The following is a 19,664-nucleotide window of genomic DNA, read 5'->3' as shown; positions in this document are numbered from 1 at the left end:
GTTGGAGGCATCCGAGTGTTGGTTGGATCTAATACAGTCATAGCTTTCATAGGGTCTAGTTTTCCTTGGACTCCTCTATTTCAACACTATCCACCACAGAAGTCTATGGAACTTGACTCTCTATTGACTCAAGAACTGCTTCGACAGGGTCTAAATCCACAACTACTTTACTTTCTAAAATTTGTTTGTTCCTATTTTTGCTTCTGGAGCGGGTGATGCAAATAGGGGACTAGTTCAGCAAAGGCTTTTTTGATTTCTTAATTGCAGCTTCCTCAATTTCTACTTTCGTGCCTACAATATCAATGCTAATACATTTATCAGTAGAAATAATAGGGGTCTTTGGAACAGAACCAATATGTGCATCTGCAGGGATTCTATGATTGTGAACTAATGTTTTTCCAAGCCTGCAGTCCCTTAGCCATCTTTATGTTCTAATTACATTAAAAGAGCTGGCTTGAATATTATCTTCCTCTTTCTTTTCCCAATCAATCTCTGGGATTGGCAGTCCTTGAACCTTTCACTGAACTGAGGATCTAATACATCTCCTTTTTCTTCACCAACTCCAAAAATATTCATTGCCAAATTATTCATAGTGATAATTTGGCTAAGTATAAATCTTGATCACAGTCTCCTTCCAACCTTGAATTCATCACTGCAATTTTCCCAATAGTCTTTTATTCAAGGCACATAGTTGAACCCTTCTCCAAGATTCAAGTGAGCCAGAGCATATCCCCTGCTATCAAATTTACACCTAGCTGTGTATCGATGCAGATTTAACCTTTAATTTCTAACTCCAGATTTAACTGTAATAACCCAACTGTACTGGACATGTCACTCGTGAATTTCCCTTTTCACCCAGCTTTTTATCAAAGTAGCAAGTTGTCTGCAAACTTCAATCAACAGATGGTTGCCTAGGGTATACCTAGGCAATTTGAAGAGCTCACCTTCAAAACCTCTAATTCTAATATATACAAACCTTGGGAAACGTATAAAATAGCTTCCATTAATGCTTATCAGCTGCACGGCTTCATCTGGCAGTCTTCTACTTGTATTTCCAAGCAATTCATAAACAAGCCTTCCTGCAAAAACATCATCCACCCCCATGAAATTCTTAAGAGTACCTTTGTTGTTGCAAATGTGGATAGTACTTGTATATTTTCATTCCCTCGACCCAAGGTTCATGATGTATACCCAGTTATTCTCTTGTACATGCCCAAATATAGAAAAGATATGAGGACATAAAATCCCCTCATTCCAGCAAAATTACTTAGACCTTCTTGTAACTTTTCCGGAATTACTTCAGCCCAGTCCAAGAATTTATAACCTCTAAGCAGGAGTTGAACAAAAAAATACATCCAATCTTCGCAGTAGAAAGAATGAGAATTACCTCTAACTCTGTTCGGTAAAATAACAATAGTTTATGAGGTGTTCCTTGGTTAAGTCCTTGGCAGCCTTGAACCTCCTTTCTGCACTTTAATGAGCCAATGCCTAGCAAGGACGTTTCTATATACGTTTTTCTTCTCAGAAAAGATGGAGTATGTTGTGTTAACCAACCAATCTTCATAAGGTTCTTTATCAAGGATCCTCATAGCCGCCATTTTTGTTTCTCTGTCAATCTTTACCAATACACAAGCATTGGCAGTTCGAATACACCTATTTTCAGCATCATACCTATTCATACATTCCAAAATTAATTTTAGGCAGGGTACAACAACGGGGAACGCAACTGCCTCTATTAAGCCACTGTTCACAATTTTATCCATCATGGAATCATTCGGAGATCTCTTCAAAAATTCCCCTATATTGGCTTGGGCTAAATAAGTATCACCCATCTCAGGGAGGGAACTTATCAGACAATAGATATGCCCTATGTTTGGAAGAACTGGTCTCATGGCAGCTATTTCCAAACTCAACAGACAACTCCAAAATAAAGAACTTAAGCTATATCTAGTAAATTCTAATTCTGCCTTTTTAGAGCAAGGAATAATGATGCAAGAGGGGGTTATCAGTACTCACATGTTGAATACATCAAATCCTTTTTAGTTCTGAGGGTAATACTGTGTTCACCTCCAGCACTTCTCTTTCTTTTTAGCAAATTGCAGCTTCATGATGAGAAAATAACTCAAAGCATGTACATGTAAAGGCAGAAAAATCTAAGCATGAGATTCACATGCCCTTAACACCTAATATAATGATGTGGAGTAAAACCTGGTTTGACAGAAATCTGGCATCCCCATTTATTACAAATCACTACCACATAAAGGGCTCAAGTTTTAATGATTACTTTCCATTTATGAAGTTTCAAATCTCAGACATGCTCCGAATATTCCCTTTTGCGCGATGTTTTTTCACCTCTTCTTTTGTGCATTCCTCTCCAATGTAAAAAGAACATCAAACATTGAACCTTGAACCATTTGTAAGGTGGTTCAAAGGTTCAAGTTCAATATGGAATTAATACCATTGAACAAACTTACACAAAAAGAAAACAAGGACTTGGAGCTTGATATTTGACAAAACATATAAGTGTACAAATGACTTTGGACCATCATACTAATGAACTTTGAACCATTGAACTGTTTTTCATTGGTTCAAAGGTTCAAGTTTGTCTACTGATGCTATTACATTGACGTTTACTTCTTTTTTTAACAAAGCTGGTGGACATGTGTGCGCTAAATGAACTTTGAACTCTTGAACTTTAAGCATAGGTTGAAATGATCATTCACAAAGATATCTCGAATTATAAAAAGTCAAAAAGAGAAAAATGGTTCAAACAAATGGAAATGACCCTGACAAAAACCAAACAAGACAATTAATTATCACCTATTTTGCTTAGTATGAGGAATTTCAGCACAAGCAAAAATAGGTGGTAACAATTTGCAAATAACAATGCGAAAATCCTCAAGCGATAGGAAGACTACTATCTAATCTTAATTGTAAGCTTCTTCTAGGCAGGTATTTAAAAACAAAACTTCTAATTTCATGAGTTCTGCCTCTGGCACTACTAAACATTAACAGTTTTATCAACTATTTATACATCAAAAACTTCGAAAGAAATTACTAATTATGGGAAAAAAAATCACAGTGATATAGAGATACACACATTTCTAAAAGATTTATGACATATCTAGAAATGATAACACCACAACGTGCTCCAATCTTATATACCCATGAATTATAGCCAACAAAGTTGCTGAGTGGATCTCATACTCATTGTCCAAAATTTATTAAATTAACAATTTAAACTGGACGCTCAAATTTATAGCCAACAGATTCATTTTTTGTCTAGAACAGAACTTAACTACCCTATTGCAATATCCTTCCAGTAACGTGAAATTGCTTAGCTCAATATCATAAATCAACATTGATCTTCATTTCTAAACAATTTTACACAACTTGAACATAATGATAATCAATTGTAATTACTAATTACATAAGAAAGCATACCCAACCAATATAACTTGAGGTTATATGCATTAAAATTCATTCATTAGCTAATATCACAAGTGGTATAGATGGAAACAAATATCTACTGTTTTAAATAGTAATTTTATGTCATTTTCAGAAAACACTATATAAGCAATCTGGGATGAGTTTTCCAAAATGTATAAATTATCAACAGGAAAAATTCAATGATACTTTGAATTTGAAATATAAACTGAAATAAAAATAGCAATAAAATCCAAGGCCAAATATGGAATTTAATGCTGTAACACATTAGCATTTTCTCCTTCAAACAACCAAAGAAATCTGAAGTTCACTCGAGTCTGGCAATGAGACAGTGAGGAGAGCCGAAAGTGCTTGAGAAGTTGCAAAAGATAAAAGAGTCTTACCAATACGTCCCAGCCCCTTGGGAAGTAAGTTCCATTCCTTGTGAGCCAACATCATCTTCAACTATTTTACTGAGACCGAAATCAGTAACTTTTGCAACACCAACCTCATCAAAGAGCACATTACCAGGCTTCAAATCATAATGAATGATCCTCTGTGGTCTTTTGTTTAGATAGACAAGGCCAGAGAATATCTGAACTATTATACTCCTTGCCTCCCTCTCTGGTAGAATAGGAGTAACTTTGAGAATTGCATCGAGATCTTTACCTGTGAAAAACATAATTAGAAATTTTGGTAAAGGATGAAATATAACAATTACAATTAAGACTTCTATTAAACTGAATAAAAGCTTCTTATAATGTCGATGAACATATTTTGTTATGTATGTAATCTCTTGTTTCTTAAGTGATCCCAAATCCATACATGCATAACCAATTGTTGTTGCATTAACAAATAAACATCAAATTCAATGTTGAACTAGGAACACTGGACAATGTTTGCAAATTAGTTGCAGATTTGATAAAGACATAACACAGTCCTACAGGACCAAACATTGCTTGTTGTGAAGCATTTCTCTACTGCACCACCAATGTCCTGAAGTAGCAATATGAGAAACACTGTATCACTCCGCTGCTCCACTTTGATGCAACCAGCAGTGCTGAAACCTGCAACTCTGCTACTCTCAAACATTCCCACAATTAAATTGATAAATGGATTCCAAATAATTTGCCACATTCGTCAAATAAAAAGAGATTGAGTATCTCAAAGAGCATTCAACAACAAACAACTCTCCAACTGCAAATGATCTCCCATGGATGTGTAAAACACCCATCATAGGTGTCCTAGGCTGCTGTTATAAATTAGAACGACACCCATAAATCCAAAAATCAGATTTATGATGGTGTAAGAAATGCCTCTAATGACAAATGATAATAATGCATCATTGTTATGCCAACCTCCAATGATAAAGAGTCCAAGAGATGATCCATGTTTCTCCAAAACACCCAAACAGTTGTCCTCAAAGTGCTCCCAAGAAAATCTGTGTTATCAATGTAAAACCATCATTACTCAAAATTGTATTAGCAATAACCCATTAGTTAGGGTTAGAATACTGCTACCCTTATGCTCATGTGCATACCATGTACCATAACCCAACTGAAACTCAAACATTTGCAACTCAAAAAAGTGCCTTCATGACAACTTCCCATACCTTGGTTCATGGACCAGCTAACACTCCACTTCTTCAAGTGTGTGCCAATCAAAGGCAAGTATCTCCATGATTTGTGTCACGAGTCCACGGATGGCTTAGTGTCCAACCGAATCTAAACCACCCATGTCTCTATCTACACATCTGCTGCACATCGTTGCTTGGTCCACGCCATGTATGCTCAACTACCCTATCCAATTTTATGACTAGATCCTTCACTGGGCCCTCCAAAAGAAGTAACTCCAGATCCTGGTGAAGTATACAAACACAAATTTCTGAACCATAGCTCTTTCCATGTCTGCACAAATCTAAATGTTTTCCTAAATGATGCATATCCATGTCTTCGTCCATTGGAAGAAATAATGGTCAAAGATAGACACCTCTTCATTGTCTTGCTTTATATATATGATCGTAACATCTTCTAAGTAATGTCTAGCTTGGGCAGCCAGCCACTTCTTTACATCTTCCATGCTATAATATACTAACTCACACCTCTTGTGGATTGGATCCATAACAAATGCCTCAAGTTTTCCTCTCAAATCTTGAGTGCCAACAATGGGAGACTCCACTAAAGAATCATCGTCAGGTGCATGGACTGCAAACTCATAATACTGCATAGGCAAGGGTCAGCTGTTCCAAACCAGGAAATCAGTCCTTACCTCATGCCTTTATGTGATGTCTACAAAGATCTTAATTGCCTCTCCTTTCATGAGTGAATGGTCATCAACTGCTGGTTCAAAAGATGTCTCCAGCTGAAATCCAAATGGCTGTGAGATACATCTACGTCTTTTCTTCTAAACACTTCACATTAGGGTTCCACATATACCTATCACAATCTTCATATTGAGTTGTTGCTCTTTGGGTGTGGCTTCTGTAGGTGACTAAATTTCTTATTAGAATGATGAAGAACATGTCAAGCTCAACTCCACACAAATCTCCTTAAACTTTTTTTAAATTTTTGATGGGCCATTGGACAATTATTGAAAGGATACACAGTAACATTAAGCTCATAGGGAAGCTTATCAACTACATCTTCTTTCCGCCATAGTGCATCTCAATATATCTCATTGAGCTGGAGAAGATGATCTCTATCTCTATCCAAAAGTAAGTGTAGGTAATTTGATTTCATCACAACCAAAGCTTCTTTAAGTACTCGTAAGGTTGAAAGAGAGAATTCTTCTTCAAAGCATTTATATCTCCCTTGAGCCTTCCAACAATGATCTGCCGTCATCTTATGAGTACCATCAGAGTGAGTTAGGGTGGCAATAATCATGTCTTCGTTTGCCCTCAATTGACCTTCCAAGTGATGGGACTATTGAGCTCTATGTTCAAACAAATTTTCTGATTTCACTTCATTACCATGCCATCCAAAAACAACTCCCTTCACAATATCTTTTCCACAGAACTCACATTTTGAAGTTAGGCCAACATCATGCTCAATCAAAGGATTACCATCATAACAGTGAGTAGAATCATTTACCTCAAGCTCTTCCTCAACTGCTGATACAAAATCCGACTTTGTGCAATTAGAATTTTCAACCTTTAACTCATACTTATTAATCCACTCTTGAGTGTCCTCAATACAAGGCTAGTGCACTAACAAAGGATCTCTAATAAGTTAATAACACTAAGAAGATCAGAATTATGTTCCTGCCTCTTCAAAGTGTTCTTGTTGTCCTTTATTGCATCTTCTTCTAAGGTACGTTGCTGCTTCATTTCAGCTGGTCTATGAGGTGTGTCCAGCTAAATATCACATGTTCTCTTAGCTGTCATAAAACTGATCCATACCTGCACTTTCTTACCTGTTATGTTCTTTTCCTCCAACCATCCTCATGGCAAAGTATCCATTACAAATCAAACATTATGAAATTGAAGAATCTTTTTGTTAGGCAATGTCTTAGTCTCTACAAATAGCCTTCTAAAACAATGTCCCATATGATCTTAACAAGTATTCCTCCAATGTAATCATGTGCACATCACAAGTGAAATCAATCTCAGTATGGACTGTTATGTTCTTTTCCTCCAACCATCCTCATGGCAAAGTATCCATTACAAATCAAACATTATGAAATTGAAGAATCTTCTTGTTAGGCAATGTCTTAGTCTCTACAAATAGCCTTCTAAAACAATGTCCCATATGATCTTAACAAGTATTCCTCCAATGTAATCATGTGCACATCACAAGTGAAATCAATCTCAGTATGGACTGTTATACCTTGCATGTATCTGGAATCTAAAAATTGGATTGATGTGTCTTGGAAATCACAATATTCTATTAATGAGCATCTTGCTTTTAAATATCTTGAAATTTTGATACCTCTATCATCCCATGATCATTTGTAGGCTGCAAGTCACAAGCAATTGAATCTTCTTTCTTTTCTATTCTTTCTTCAATGATTACTTTTGTCCTTCTTCAAGAATGCTCCTTCTAGCTTCAGCTCTTTACTCTTCTAATTCATTTGAGTTTCTCCATCCAACTCGTCTTTAAGACAATACCCCCTACTACCTTGATTTTGACAATCATTTGACTTGTTGTACTTGAACCTGTGCCTTTGTAATATCCTTAAGCCATTTAGCTTTTCTATCTCCACAAGCACCATATCCCTCTTGACTAGACAAATTTGACCTCCTTTTGACTTTGATTGAGATTCTTGTTAAGATTATAGCTACAGTCAGATTGATTTAATCTTAAGATACAATGTTGATATAATATATCATATATGTAATATATATAAATATATAAAATACATATGTTATATTGTGATTTATATTGTTAATATATACATTAATCAGAGGCATGTCTCCTAATCTTATATTTATAAGAGATTGGGATCTGCATTTGGAACACAGCAATAACCTAAGTTAACATATTCGCTCACCTATAGGCAAATTCAGAAGTCAATTCGCTGTAAATTCGAATACAATTCGAAGTCATGCCAAATTCGCTGTTTGACTGGTAAAGTCGCTGCACATTCAGCAAAAGGGACACTGGTCAAATTTAGGAGTATTTTAAACGAATTTTCTTTTATGCAGTCAAACCCAGGGAGACTTTTGGTGATGTTGACCGACTGTACGAAGAATTTGGGCGCAATTGATTAATTTTATTGTCCTTTTTGTTTGCACACCAAGTTTTTAACATTTCAGCTACAGTCCTTGTGTGAAATGTGATGCAAGTTGGAATGCACAATATATATGGTAAAGTTGGAATGCACAATGAGTGTGACACAAGCTAAAGTTTTTAATGCTGTTACAGGTCATATATATGGTAATGAATCTGGGCCATCTGTCTCCTTGTCGAAGTCCTCATAGTGAGTGTGACAGAGGCTGGCAACTACGTAGCATCACAGATACCAAAAATCACATATGGAAAATATGTGTTTTGAGGCATGATTCATTTTTCAGATGTTTCTTTATGATAAGTTTCAGTTTCCTTTGGTGTTGTCCAATGTGAATTCTTAGTTCCATATTTAGCATCAACGTGTGAGATCAGCTGTCATTGGACCAACGAGTTCCAGATTTTCAATTTGCGTTTATATTGTCTTGAAAGGATAATATCTTGGTTGAGTTTTTAAATGTTTTCTTGAATATATTCATGATTTTTTGCAAGTAGCTGTTTTGAATATGTTTTGTTTATAATATTGATCATTAGTTGATAAATCAAACAGAGAAGCAATCTCAAGTTAGTCATGGTACTATCAGCTCCTACAAGATGAGCCTTGAGATGAGTGTTTCAAACTAAATCATTCATATATATAGCTGGTGTATTTTGCTAAATTACTTCAAAATTAGCATAGTGCTATATGAAAGTATTTGCTACAACATGAATCCAAAAATGAATCCCAAAATATACAAGGACAAACCCAAAATGAATCCAAACCCAGCCCAAAAAAAATATGATTGAATTTCGAACCTGAATGTCAAACCCGCATCCGAACCGGCAACTTAGCCAATAACCATGGCAGTGTAATTACATTTGCAGAAACCAATCCATGTTTTCTAACATGGTATCAGAGCCAAGCTGCAAATGTACATTAGTGTATATTAGTTTTCTCTGTTTGAAAGGGAAGTTTAGAGTCACCTGCAAAAATCTCTTTGTTAGGGAGCATGGCAAAGCACGACCTAAATGGGCCAAAGTGGTGTTTAATGGAGGGGTGTTTGCCTGTTCTTAATGCTTGATGAAGTGCCTCTAATCAACGTTGTGTTGACAGTTCATGCTTGGGTGGTGACTTGTCTAAACATTTTTCTGGGGTGCTCATGAAATCCAAAAATCAACAAATAGAGAACACATACATAATAACAGTCTAAGACCATTGGATTTGCAGAGAATTTGGCAATGAATGTATAGTAGAGTCCATCTGTCAAATTGAATAATAAGCTACATCGATAACAGATTGGAAAGGAAGATAAATTCAGACAACATTTACCTTCAATGTAATTTGTGTTTTATAAACTTGGAAGGAAAATAAAATCATCACAAAGGATAGGAAGGAATTAAATCATCTGATCAGGTTCAGAAGTGGACCAATCAGTGAAAGGACAAGGGGTAATGATAGTACCTCTAAAATGAGCGAAGGCAGACAATCTTCAATAAAGATGAGCTTTCATAGAGATCAACAGAACTCTTATATACTTAGATCTTCTGCAGTGATAACACAGTCTTCTACATTGGTAAGGGCACAACGACCTTTGTTACAACTCTATAATATTCAACATCTTCATCAAGTGATTAATACTCACTGACCTCTGATATTGCTAATAACAAAGACTTTGCTCAAACGGTGTATTATTATAGATCAAACGCATCCGTATATTCAAAAGGAACAACTCGACCCCATTATGTCGAACCAGCTCAAAACTCAAAGGTCAAGCTCGATTCTACATTGAACATACAGACATTAATATAGTAGTTTGACTTCATACATTTGCAGAGACATTGTGATGGGACCTCTTGACATTGGTATGATTCACAACCATTGATTGGAATCACCACATCAAATATATTTCCCAACATTTATTTTGCTGCTCGGACTAGAATAAGAATGGAGGAAGAAGAGGATGTGGTGGCTACAGTCAAACAAGTCTTGAAAGAATGGACACACAATTTCACAGAAGTTGTTCACCATGTCCAACTGATCGAAACCTATGGCACTTCAGGCAGCAACATGGAAGCCAACAATCTCAAGTATAGAATTTATTAGAAAAGAAGAATCGGTTCAATGAGAAAGATCTTATGCCACAACATTGTGTCTAGTGGACCGGACAATAAAGAGAACTCCTAGTTCCACCCACCACATTGTCCAAACCTCAAATTTTGTTTGTACAAGTGTCTTATCCCACTCACAAGGATGTTGGATGATGAGATATATAAAAGGTTAATGCTCGCCACCTTTAATGCCCATGGATTATATCAATTATGTGGAAGTATCGAGTCAATTAGGGGCATTGTTGGACAAATAGGTTGATCGGTTCGTCAAAAGGTTAGTTTTAATTTTTCTTTGTGTTATGAGTTATTATTTATATGTGTATTTATTTGAAATCAACATTATTGAAAGTTTGATTTTGTATACATGTATTTATATATGTACAATTGCATTTGAATTATAAATATTCATTTTAAATGATATTTAACAATTTGATATAATATATAGAGAGATTCTTTCTAGGAATATGAAAGCTAAAGCTTGAGCATTATTCAAAACCTAAAATAAAGAGACATGATTTTTTTTAAAGTCGTCACCATAATATGAAAAAGTTAGAATAAAAATATAAAAATATAAGTGAATAGTGAGAAAATAAATGAAGTAGACTCTTGATGAGCAACTCTCTTACCAATCTCAAATCCTAAAGGGGATTCATCATTCTGGCGTCATTCTTTGTCTACATGAGATAAGTAATTATTGTTATTGAGTATTACATTTGTCTACTCACTATTGATGTCTCCATATATGAGTTATTTGCCTTAATCTTCTCTAAGAATGTTATTGCAAGAAATATAGGGAGATTAAGAGGAAGACTGACATTTGAGGCAACCCTAAAAGAGACCTTTGGCAACCTTTTTATTGTTAATGTTCGGTAGCTTCGGTCAAATAAACCTTGAGCTAATGCTATTGTAGATATATACATATATATTTATTATATGTGAGATACAATATGAGATATAAATTTATATATATCTAAACGTTATCTTGTAAGAGAAATTTAATCTAATAATAATTCATGGAAATTATATATATAAATGAAACAATAATTAAAATTTATTATTATATATTTAACAACTAGACATAAGGACATCTCTTCTTGGATTATTCTCAATATATATATGAGGGGTTGTTGCCTTTGGAAAACACATACTTAACATGGCAGTGCTAATACATTTGCAGTGATCCTAACAAAATTCAACATGGTATTAGAGCCAGGTTACAAATGTAGATAAGTTTGAGAGATTTTCAGAAATAAATTTTCTTAGTGAACAGATTTGCCCTTCAAAAAAAATTGCAAAGTATGACTTGAAATGCCCAAATAGAAGAACAAAAAGGTACTAACAGTTGGACGAGTTATCATTCATTAATAACTCTCCTCTGAATTGAGAGATATAACTCCCTCATGAAAAAATACTCAATGAATTAGATAAATTGATTATGTCTTGAACATGAAGACATGAAGGTTTGCTAACACTCACCCACATGGAATGAATGCGATTAACAAATTTACAAATAGAAATAAGAGAGAAGGATTAGAAACTAGCCATTTGACCAACCATTCAATCATCTTTACACCACAGAGAAAAGAAGAAAAACATTATTTTATTTTGCAACTATAAATAACCACAAGATTGGATTCAAAACACGAAAGAAGTGACCATATGATCAACAACGATCAAAGAATTACATCTTCAAACCACAAGATCTGATAAACATAACCTATCTCTATGATGAACGCATAACAGAAAACAATACAATAACCTGTCCTTGCAATTACAACCGGAGTACAGAAAATAAGACAAAATTCCCCTTACCTGTTACAATCAGCACTTAAAATATGTCCTCCCCAGTAGTCCCGGGACTACTAAAAAGAATCCCAATTCCCTAAAATTGCTTACATTAAATAGGCTTCTCAAGGGCTTCACTCAGTTGCAATAACTGAATCTTGGGAAAACTAACCTTTATATTTACCATTCAAGATTATCCTCCTTTTTAACTTTGAGGTTCCTTTTTATAGATATAGAAGTTAAAGTTTATCAAAGGCATACATGTTTCTTGACAGGTGGCATATAATATGGCTTATCAAATCTTCCCTTTAAGACTATCAACTCTTGAACCAACTTGTCATTTTCTAAAGCAAACCAACCCTTGATTCATTTGTTTTGAGAATATTTCTAATGTCCGTTGCCACATATCTTGTATTTTGTATTAATTTGGAGAACCCAACTGGCTTTGCCATCATGATGTTAAATATCAAATCTTGTCCATGCATATGAGTGTCTATACTTGGAAAAGACATAATTTATTCCCATAGAGAATTCAGACCACCAGTGTCAACTAATTTTGATTTTCATGCTCTACTAAATTGAATCATGGGTTCTCTTTCGATCAGTTGAGCACTTCCATTCATTTGGGCAAACTAGGCTTAGTGTATCATACCAAGCAACCAATGCACACCTCTAAACATTATGAATCGGAATCATTCAAAAATTCACACTTAGCCTCATGGATGACCTCCGCACACAAGCATGTCTCGACAATTGCATTGGGTATGTTACCTTGATTCTTACTGGGTTAAGACAATGATGATTCTTGAAGGCTTCAAAATAATAGAGTAGAGCTAGTCTACCTTCCTGCCTCGAATTCCCAAATCAATCACATCTCCCATCTTAATTGGTTGGGCATTCCATCAAACCATTGTGTACAATTTCCACGAAGGCCTGAACATGAGTTCATGGAGCGGAGATGAATTCTTGTGAGCTTTCATCTTGGGGATCTCTTCACAACTATAAGAATATCCATTGTGAGAGGATCAAGTTCTTCATTAGATTGACATTTAGTCAAACATGTTGCGGCTCATTACCATACTGCACCATCAATCCTTAGATCTTTGTCAAGTGATTACCGTCTACTTGATAACTAGGGATCTTCATACCAATAGCTTATCTTCCCCATTTAGCATTGAGATGTTTGGTGTTTGAGCTTCGCCGATGATTTGAGTCTCATATAGACAGTGGGGTGTAATCCCTTTCAGTTTGAGCATCGCGTTGGAAAACATTTATTTCAGCTTCAAATGTCGTCATTGATATTTGGGTTGCGCTTCATCTGACACACTTCTATGTATCAGGCTGCTATTGTGATTGTCGGCACTTGCTTGTATGAGCTTTGTCATGGAATTTTGGTATGAGCTAATGCTATCGGGTTGAAAAGACTCTGGCTTCAAATTATTCACACATATATAGAGGATAACCGAACTTTGCATCACATATTTGACATGTATCTAAACAGTTCACATGCTCTGCCTATGTCTCCATGTTGAGAGTTGTAACCCCATTATCTTTTAAACCAATATATCTGATATCTTCCTATTAAAGTTCTCATTCCAGATATCGGGTTACTTATTATAGAAAAATTTGGCAAAATCTTTCCTCTGTTGTTTTGAACTAAGGAGCTTCCACATTGGATTTATATACCATCACAACATGGAAATATCGAGTACAACAAAAGATATGGTTGCAATCTTCCCCCATAGTGTACTCTACCTTGGTGGTAATTGCTAAGACACTATGCATTTCAAGGATCACCAGGTTGCTTGTAGCTCTGAGCTAGTGCCCTCCAGTCAATAGATTTTATTAAGATTGCATACTCAAATTGCTCTAATCTTGAATCTTTGAACTTGGACATCTGAATTGCTCTTAGGAGTTTTAAGCTTTGAATATGAGAACTTTTCATTTGAATTCAAATTTCCAAAGAACTCAACCTTTAAAATTGAATCAGCGCTCTTGGAATGGTAAATAGATGAACTGTGAAAGTGAATTGTCAATTTTGCATTGTAAACTCTAAGCTTTTGAACTCTAAACTTGTGCGAACCTTGAAGCATACAGTTGTATTGATGGTTGTACCTTTGAACCTAGACCTTGACTCTTTTAATTTACGAGCTGAATTTTCCAAACTATAGAACTTCTGAATATGCATCCTTGAATTGGAATATGATGAGCCTTCAAACTTGATTCTGAACATTCAACCTCCTGAACCAACACATCTGCATTTCGAACCTTGAACTTTGAACTTTGTGGTTTGAAATTCAACATATTTTGGGTATGCTACCTCTTTTAGAATTTAAGCTTTATAAGACGTTAGTAGTAAAAACCAAGGAGAAACTGAAACAAATTCCCACAGGACTAATTTGCAAAGTTTTAGAAAAACAGGTGCTAAAGCATGCTTACAGATTTCAACAATTTTTCCAAATGAGAATGAACTAACAAGGGCCAAAGCCACGCAAAAGTTGCATTCATCTCAATGGTTAACACGAGATCTCAGAAGAGGAAGTATGGCTAATTTAAAGTGGTACGGCCCTGAAATACAATCTAATATTGTATACTCGGTTTATTTCTGTAGGCACGGGCTGTATATGGGAAACCATTTAAATAATTGCAAATATATGATTCACAATCTAATGGAAGACCCATATGGTGCAAATCTGGAATATTTAACCAAAATGTTTTGCAGATCGTGGATATAGAAACAAAGTTCCACATTGGTCAATGGAAGGCACACTAGAGATTTTGCATTAAAATAACCAATGACATTTATTATTTGCATAAGAGTATTATAGATTCAAAGACTAAGAAAAAGAAAATTAAGATATATAGATAAAATCATATTGTTAAATAGCAACTGGGGACACATAAGAGGAAGTGAGCAAATAGACATCAGAGGCAGAGCCCACATTATCAGACGAGATAAAAAAATATTATACAAAGGAATGAGAAATTAAAAATAAAATAAAAATATATATTAATGGGAAAATTTCAAAAGGAGAGCACCGGGCAATTTGAAAGAATTATATTCAGAGGAAATACTAAATCAAAGATAAATTGCAAACACTGAACGGTTATTTGGGTCATTCCATTTAATATATCAAGGAACGTGGAAACACAGGAACCAAGGTGGATCAACCATTAAAAAGGGGGACTAAATTTGACGTCGAGGGGACCCTCTATTTGGGAGTTTATAAAAGTCACCGGTAATACCGAGTATAACAAACCAATACCCCAAGGCTGTCTATAAAAGGTGTACAATAGTCAAAAGCAAGTAAAAGATAAGTACATATTGCATGCGATAAAACCGAGTTAAGGAATGCAAATTTATCCCCAACAATAAAGGACAAGCTAAGATTAACAAGACCATCATCTACTACATAAACATTGATTAAACATGGATGAAGGCAAATGGTTATTAAGAGAAAAGGTCTCGAGAACCAACCCAAACAAGTTAAGTCTAAAGATTAGGTATGATTTCCTTGCAAGTTGAGCAAATCATAAATTGTATAGCACATGGATAAACATAAGAAGTGGATGAAACCTATGCTCATAAAGGTGGGCATAAGGTATGCTTTATTGGTAATGAACATTTCATAATAAATATTCATTTATATGTTTAATATGATATGGATATTATGATTGGAAGTATATTTGGTAACACATTATATATATATATAGGAATGCACATGTGTAGACCATTGTGAATTTCTTCAAAATAGATGATCAATATTTTATGAGTTCAATATAATATCTTATAATAAGGGTGAAAGAGATTCAGTATTATATGCATAATTACCACATCCACAATGACGAGGACAATCGAGGATGTTGATGTACAAATAAGCATTTATTTTCCTTGAGTATTTTATGTATCTAATCAGTTGTAGTCTCTCTTATTTCTATATATACTATAAGAGCTATTTGTCTCAATCTTCTTTTTTAATCTCTGGAGATGTTCTTGCAGGAAATGGTTGGTACTTTACACATCCTACCAAATATTGTGTCGAACTCAATCTTATGATAGTAGCTCCAAAGAAGTTTTGATCTAGAATTCATTAGCCATTTGATGATCATGCTAGATAGAGTGAGATTCTTGAAGTGAATATCTTTGATGATTGAGATTATGAATATCCTTCTATATCAAAAGGAAGCATGACAGCTCATTAGAGGAAAACCTTGAACAAAGAGAGGGAGTAGATAAAGGATGCATTTCAATTAACCTCAAGGAGTTTGACATCTGACACTGCATCAGAGGTAACTTTGAACGAGAATCTCAAAATTTAATATCAAATTCAAAGGGAGTTTTGACACTTTATTAGAAGTAGGGGTCAAAAGGTTAGTGTTTCTTTGTGAAGAAAAGTTCCAAGAGCAATCCCTCGTAATACATTATTCTCTATGAGAGATAAGTTTGAGGTGAAAACCTTATTCTCTGATATGGTTCATGGTGGATGTCATGACAACGCCACATGAAAGTATCTATGGTGACTTCATGTAAACTTTTCATTTCATATGTGTATGGGTCTGCCCTGTATGCACATCATGAAAAAGTCATGACTTCCAAATGATTATCACTTGTATTTGCAGAAGTTATTGGAAGGTGACGATCTTACAATAACTTAAATCATGATATACATTTTATGTAAATGTTGAAACAAATTGTAATGGATTATATCTTGTAAATCAACAACTAAGAGTTAGATGTCATTCACTTGACGGTCTATGAGTTGCTTGTATAAATATATTTTGAGTACTTGGTGAATATCATGTGTTGATATTTTGAAAGGCCAATGTCCATGATATCAAATGTGATATCAAAATGGTGAAGATCTTCTAATCAAAAATATCCTTCAAATTTGTAACTCTTAATATTACCAATGGTGTAGTGTATATCCTGTGTTTATCCTCCCTAGCTAAGAGAGAGTGTTAATGTTTGATAGCTTTAGTCGAATAAACATTGAGATAATACTATTGTAAATATATATATATATTATGTGTGAGATAATATGAGATATAAATTTATATATATACCTAAGCATTATCATGTGAGAGAATTTAAAATAATAACAAGCCATGGAAATTATATATATGATATATATATATATATATATATATATATATACACAAAACAATAATTAAAATTTCTTACTATATATTTAACAAATAGACATGTCTCATGAAGGGACATGTCTCTTCTTGGATTATTCTCAATATATAGATGAGGGGTTGCTGCCTTTGGAAAGCACCTACCTAACATGGCAGTGTTAATACATTTGCAGCAGTCCTGACAAAATCAACATTTATTTAGCCCAAAAAAAATTGTATTCCCTAGCAAGGAATAGCATAGAAATGAGCTTCAACTTGAAAGTACAAGCTCTTATACTCAATTCCATGTTGGCCACAATGCTAATTATAATTCCCACTACCAAAAATAAGTTCAATCACTGTCATATGTTGCCAAAGAGATAAAGGTGCCTCAAATTTAAATGAACTCTCTACATTTGGGGCAATTGAACAACGACTATTAGCCATTATGTAGAAACCAAGAGCAAAAACATTACAAATCAACATCCCCGTAACTTAACATAAATAATTTTAAAATGGCACCATAACCCCTTATCATGCATAAAAGTTCAAAACTTAAGCCAAAAAAATTTTTAAAAACAAAAAATTGAAACATCTACGAATATTCAAAACTTTCAAAAAGAATAATTTATTCACCCTCAATGATTAAATCTTTTTTATGCAGCTATCTCTCCCCTGTTGGTGTAGATTTAAGTCGCCTGTAGCCCTCGTGTTTGAAGAAAAAAGAACCAGTGTTTAAAACCCAAAAATAGCAATTTGGATGGAAAACAATCACAGTTCTGGTCTTTTGTTTTTGCCAGATGATTTGTATTACTAGTTCACTAGCAGAAAAACACAGTTCTAGGTCTGGTCCAATCCATGTTCAAGAATCGGATCTGGAACCTTTTGCATTCAAGCAACCTTGGAATCCATCCTAGACGAACCCAGGTGAACCCCAGCCAAATTTAGGCTGTTAGAGCATAAAACTAGCATATTTCTCTAGAACTTGCCTACAAGTAAATAGCAACCATGAAAAAACCCATGAGAATTAGGTGATTTTCAAAATTATGGCTAAACTATTAGGAAGCTGACAAATGTTGTAGAGGCTTGTAGGAGGCCTTGTTATATATTTACTAGCTGCCATGAATCTCACCTTAAAAATAACTGTCTTGGCAATGATTATGCATGTTTCATGAGATATCCATGTCATCTAATTGTACACTTCATGAATTTCAGACATCATTAATGAGTAACACCTTTCTGACTTAAATGACAAAAAATTAAAATCAAAAGACTGCCAAAAAATGTGCAGTCATTAAGACTGAGATTGTGGAATTAGACAGTCCACGTTTTCCTATCACATAGGTGTAGGATAGAGACATCTATGATTCTTATCCTTGTATTTCAACATATAGAAATAGGGACTGACGGGCTGTGTAGTTGGACATAAAGATCAAACAAATAAAGATGGTTCTAGTGCACAATATATAAACATCTGAGTTACTGTAGGTTTATGCAACAGGCCTTGTTGCATGTTTCCTTTGAACCCCACGATGACACTATTTGTGGTTCTTCTAATTTACCACTACATTAATCATATAATATGGATGGTGATAATATTTTTGCCAACCCATATGATATTTGATCAATGATGGATGATTTTGATTTTTGACACTTGACATTATTAACTAAATATCATGAATTCAAGTTTGACTAATATTTGACTATTAAAAAGGCGGTGTACTTTGAACTTAAATACTACTCCAAAAAATGTATATATTTCTGACTTTTATATGTTTTGGTGCAAAGGAACCCAGCCCCAAAACAATTGACCAAACCCTCAAACCAAACCCAAACCAGTAACTTTGCAATAAGTAGAAGAGTCGTATGCCCTTACTTTCGGGAAAGATGATTCTTTCAAGTAGCTTCTTGTTTTAGAAAAGTGTTTTTTGTAATGTTCTTGGGGCCCAATGGCAGCAGCTTCCCTAGCTTCCCAAGGTAGTGCCCAGTCTGTACCCTAGGGGAACTTGGGTCAGAAATGGGAACAGACTAATTACCAGATTAGACCCATACCATTATGGAAGGGTTCCCAATGAGCTCAGTAAAATAGGAAGTAATATGGCTTACAAATTCAGTAATATGTATGTTTTTAACTTTTCAAAGCAAATGTTTAAAATTAATATATTTTTTATTGTTTGATAAATTTGTTGAATTATACCCTAAGCTTTTGCCAAGTCTCGAGTTTTTTTAAAAATTGCGTCTGCTAATTAATTATCTAATCTGAGTTTTTTGATTATGGTCTCAACTTTGCATGCCTCACAAGGGGGATTTCAAGAGCCACATAGACAATCTTCTAGGAAATCCTAATATGTGTACCATAGAGTATCCAGTTTATCGGAATTCAGTCAAAGTTTGAATTGTACAATATGTATTTATGCATAACGGTATAATTCTCTGCAAAATTGTTCCAGCGCACCATATAATGGTAAACTGGTTCTATTTTGTAGAGTAATTCACTAACCTCATAACTGAACAACTTTTCAT

General features: G+C 34.7%; 1 protein-coding gene across 5 annotated transcripts in view; it reads right to left on the bottom strand.

Moving 5' to 3' along the window:
- Window positions 1-19,664, bottom strand: part of TSL (Protein kinase superfamily protein) — a 131,086-nt gene that overhangs the window by 6,277 nt on the left and 105,145 nt on the right. For all 5 annotated transcript variants that reach the window (XM_089788611.1, XM_089788612.1, XM_089788613.1 and 2 more), the window contains one exon: window positions 3,831-4,095. In XM_089788611.1, the coding sequence (XP_089644737.1) occupies window positions 3,831-4,095 (265 nt within the window). The remainder of the gene's footprint in view (window positions 1-3,830; window positions 4,096-19,664) is intronic.

Source organism: Cupressus sempervirens, chromosome 6, assembly GCF_028749045.1.
Source record: "Cupressus sempervirens isolate cs-2001-9-10 chromosome 6, ASM2874904v1, whole genome shotgun sequence".
Taxonomy (NCBI): Eukaryota; Viridiplantae; Streptophyta; class Pinopsida; order Cupressales; family Cupressaceae; genus Cupressus; species Cupressus sempervirens.
Note: the sequence above shows the minus strand (reverse complement) of the source record. Positions and strands in the feature narration are given on the sequence as shown.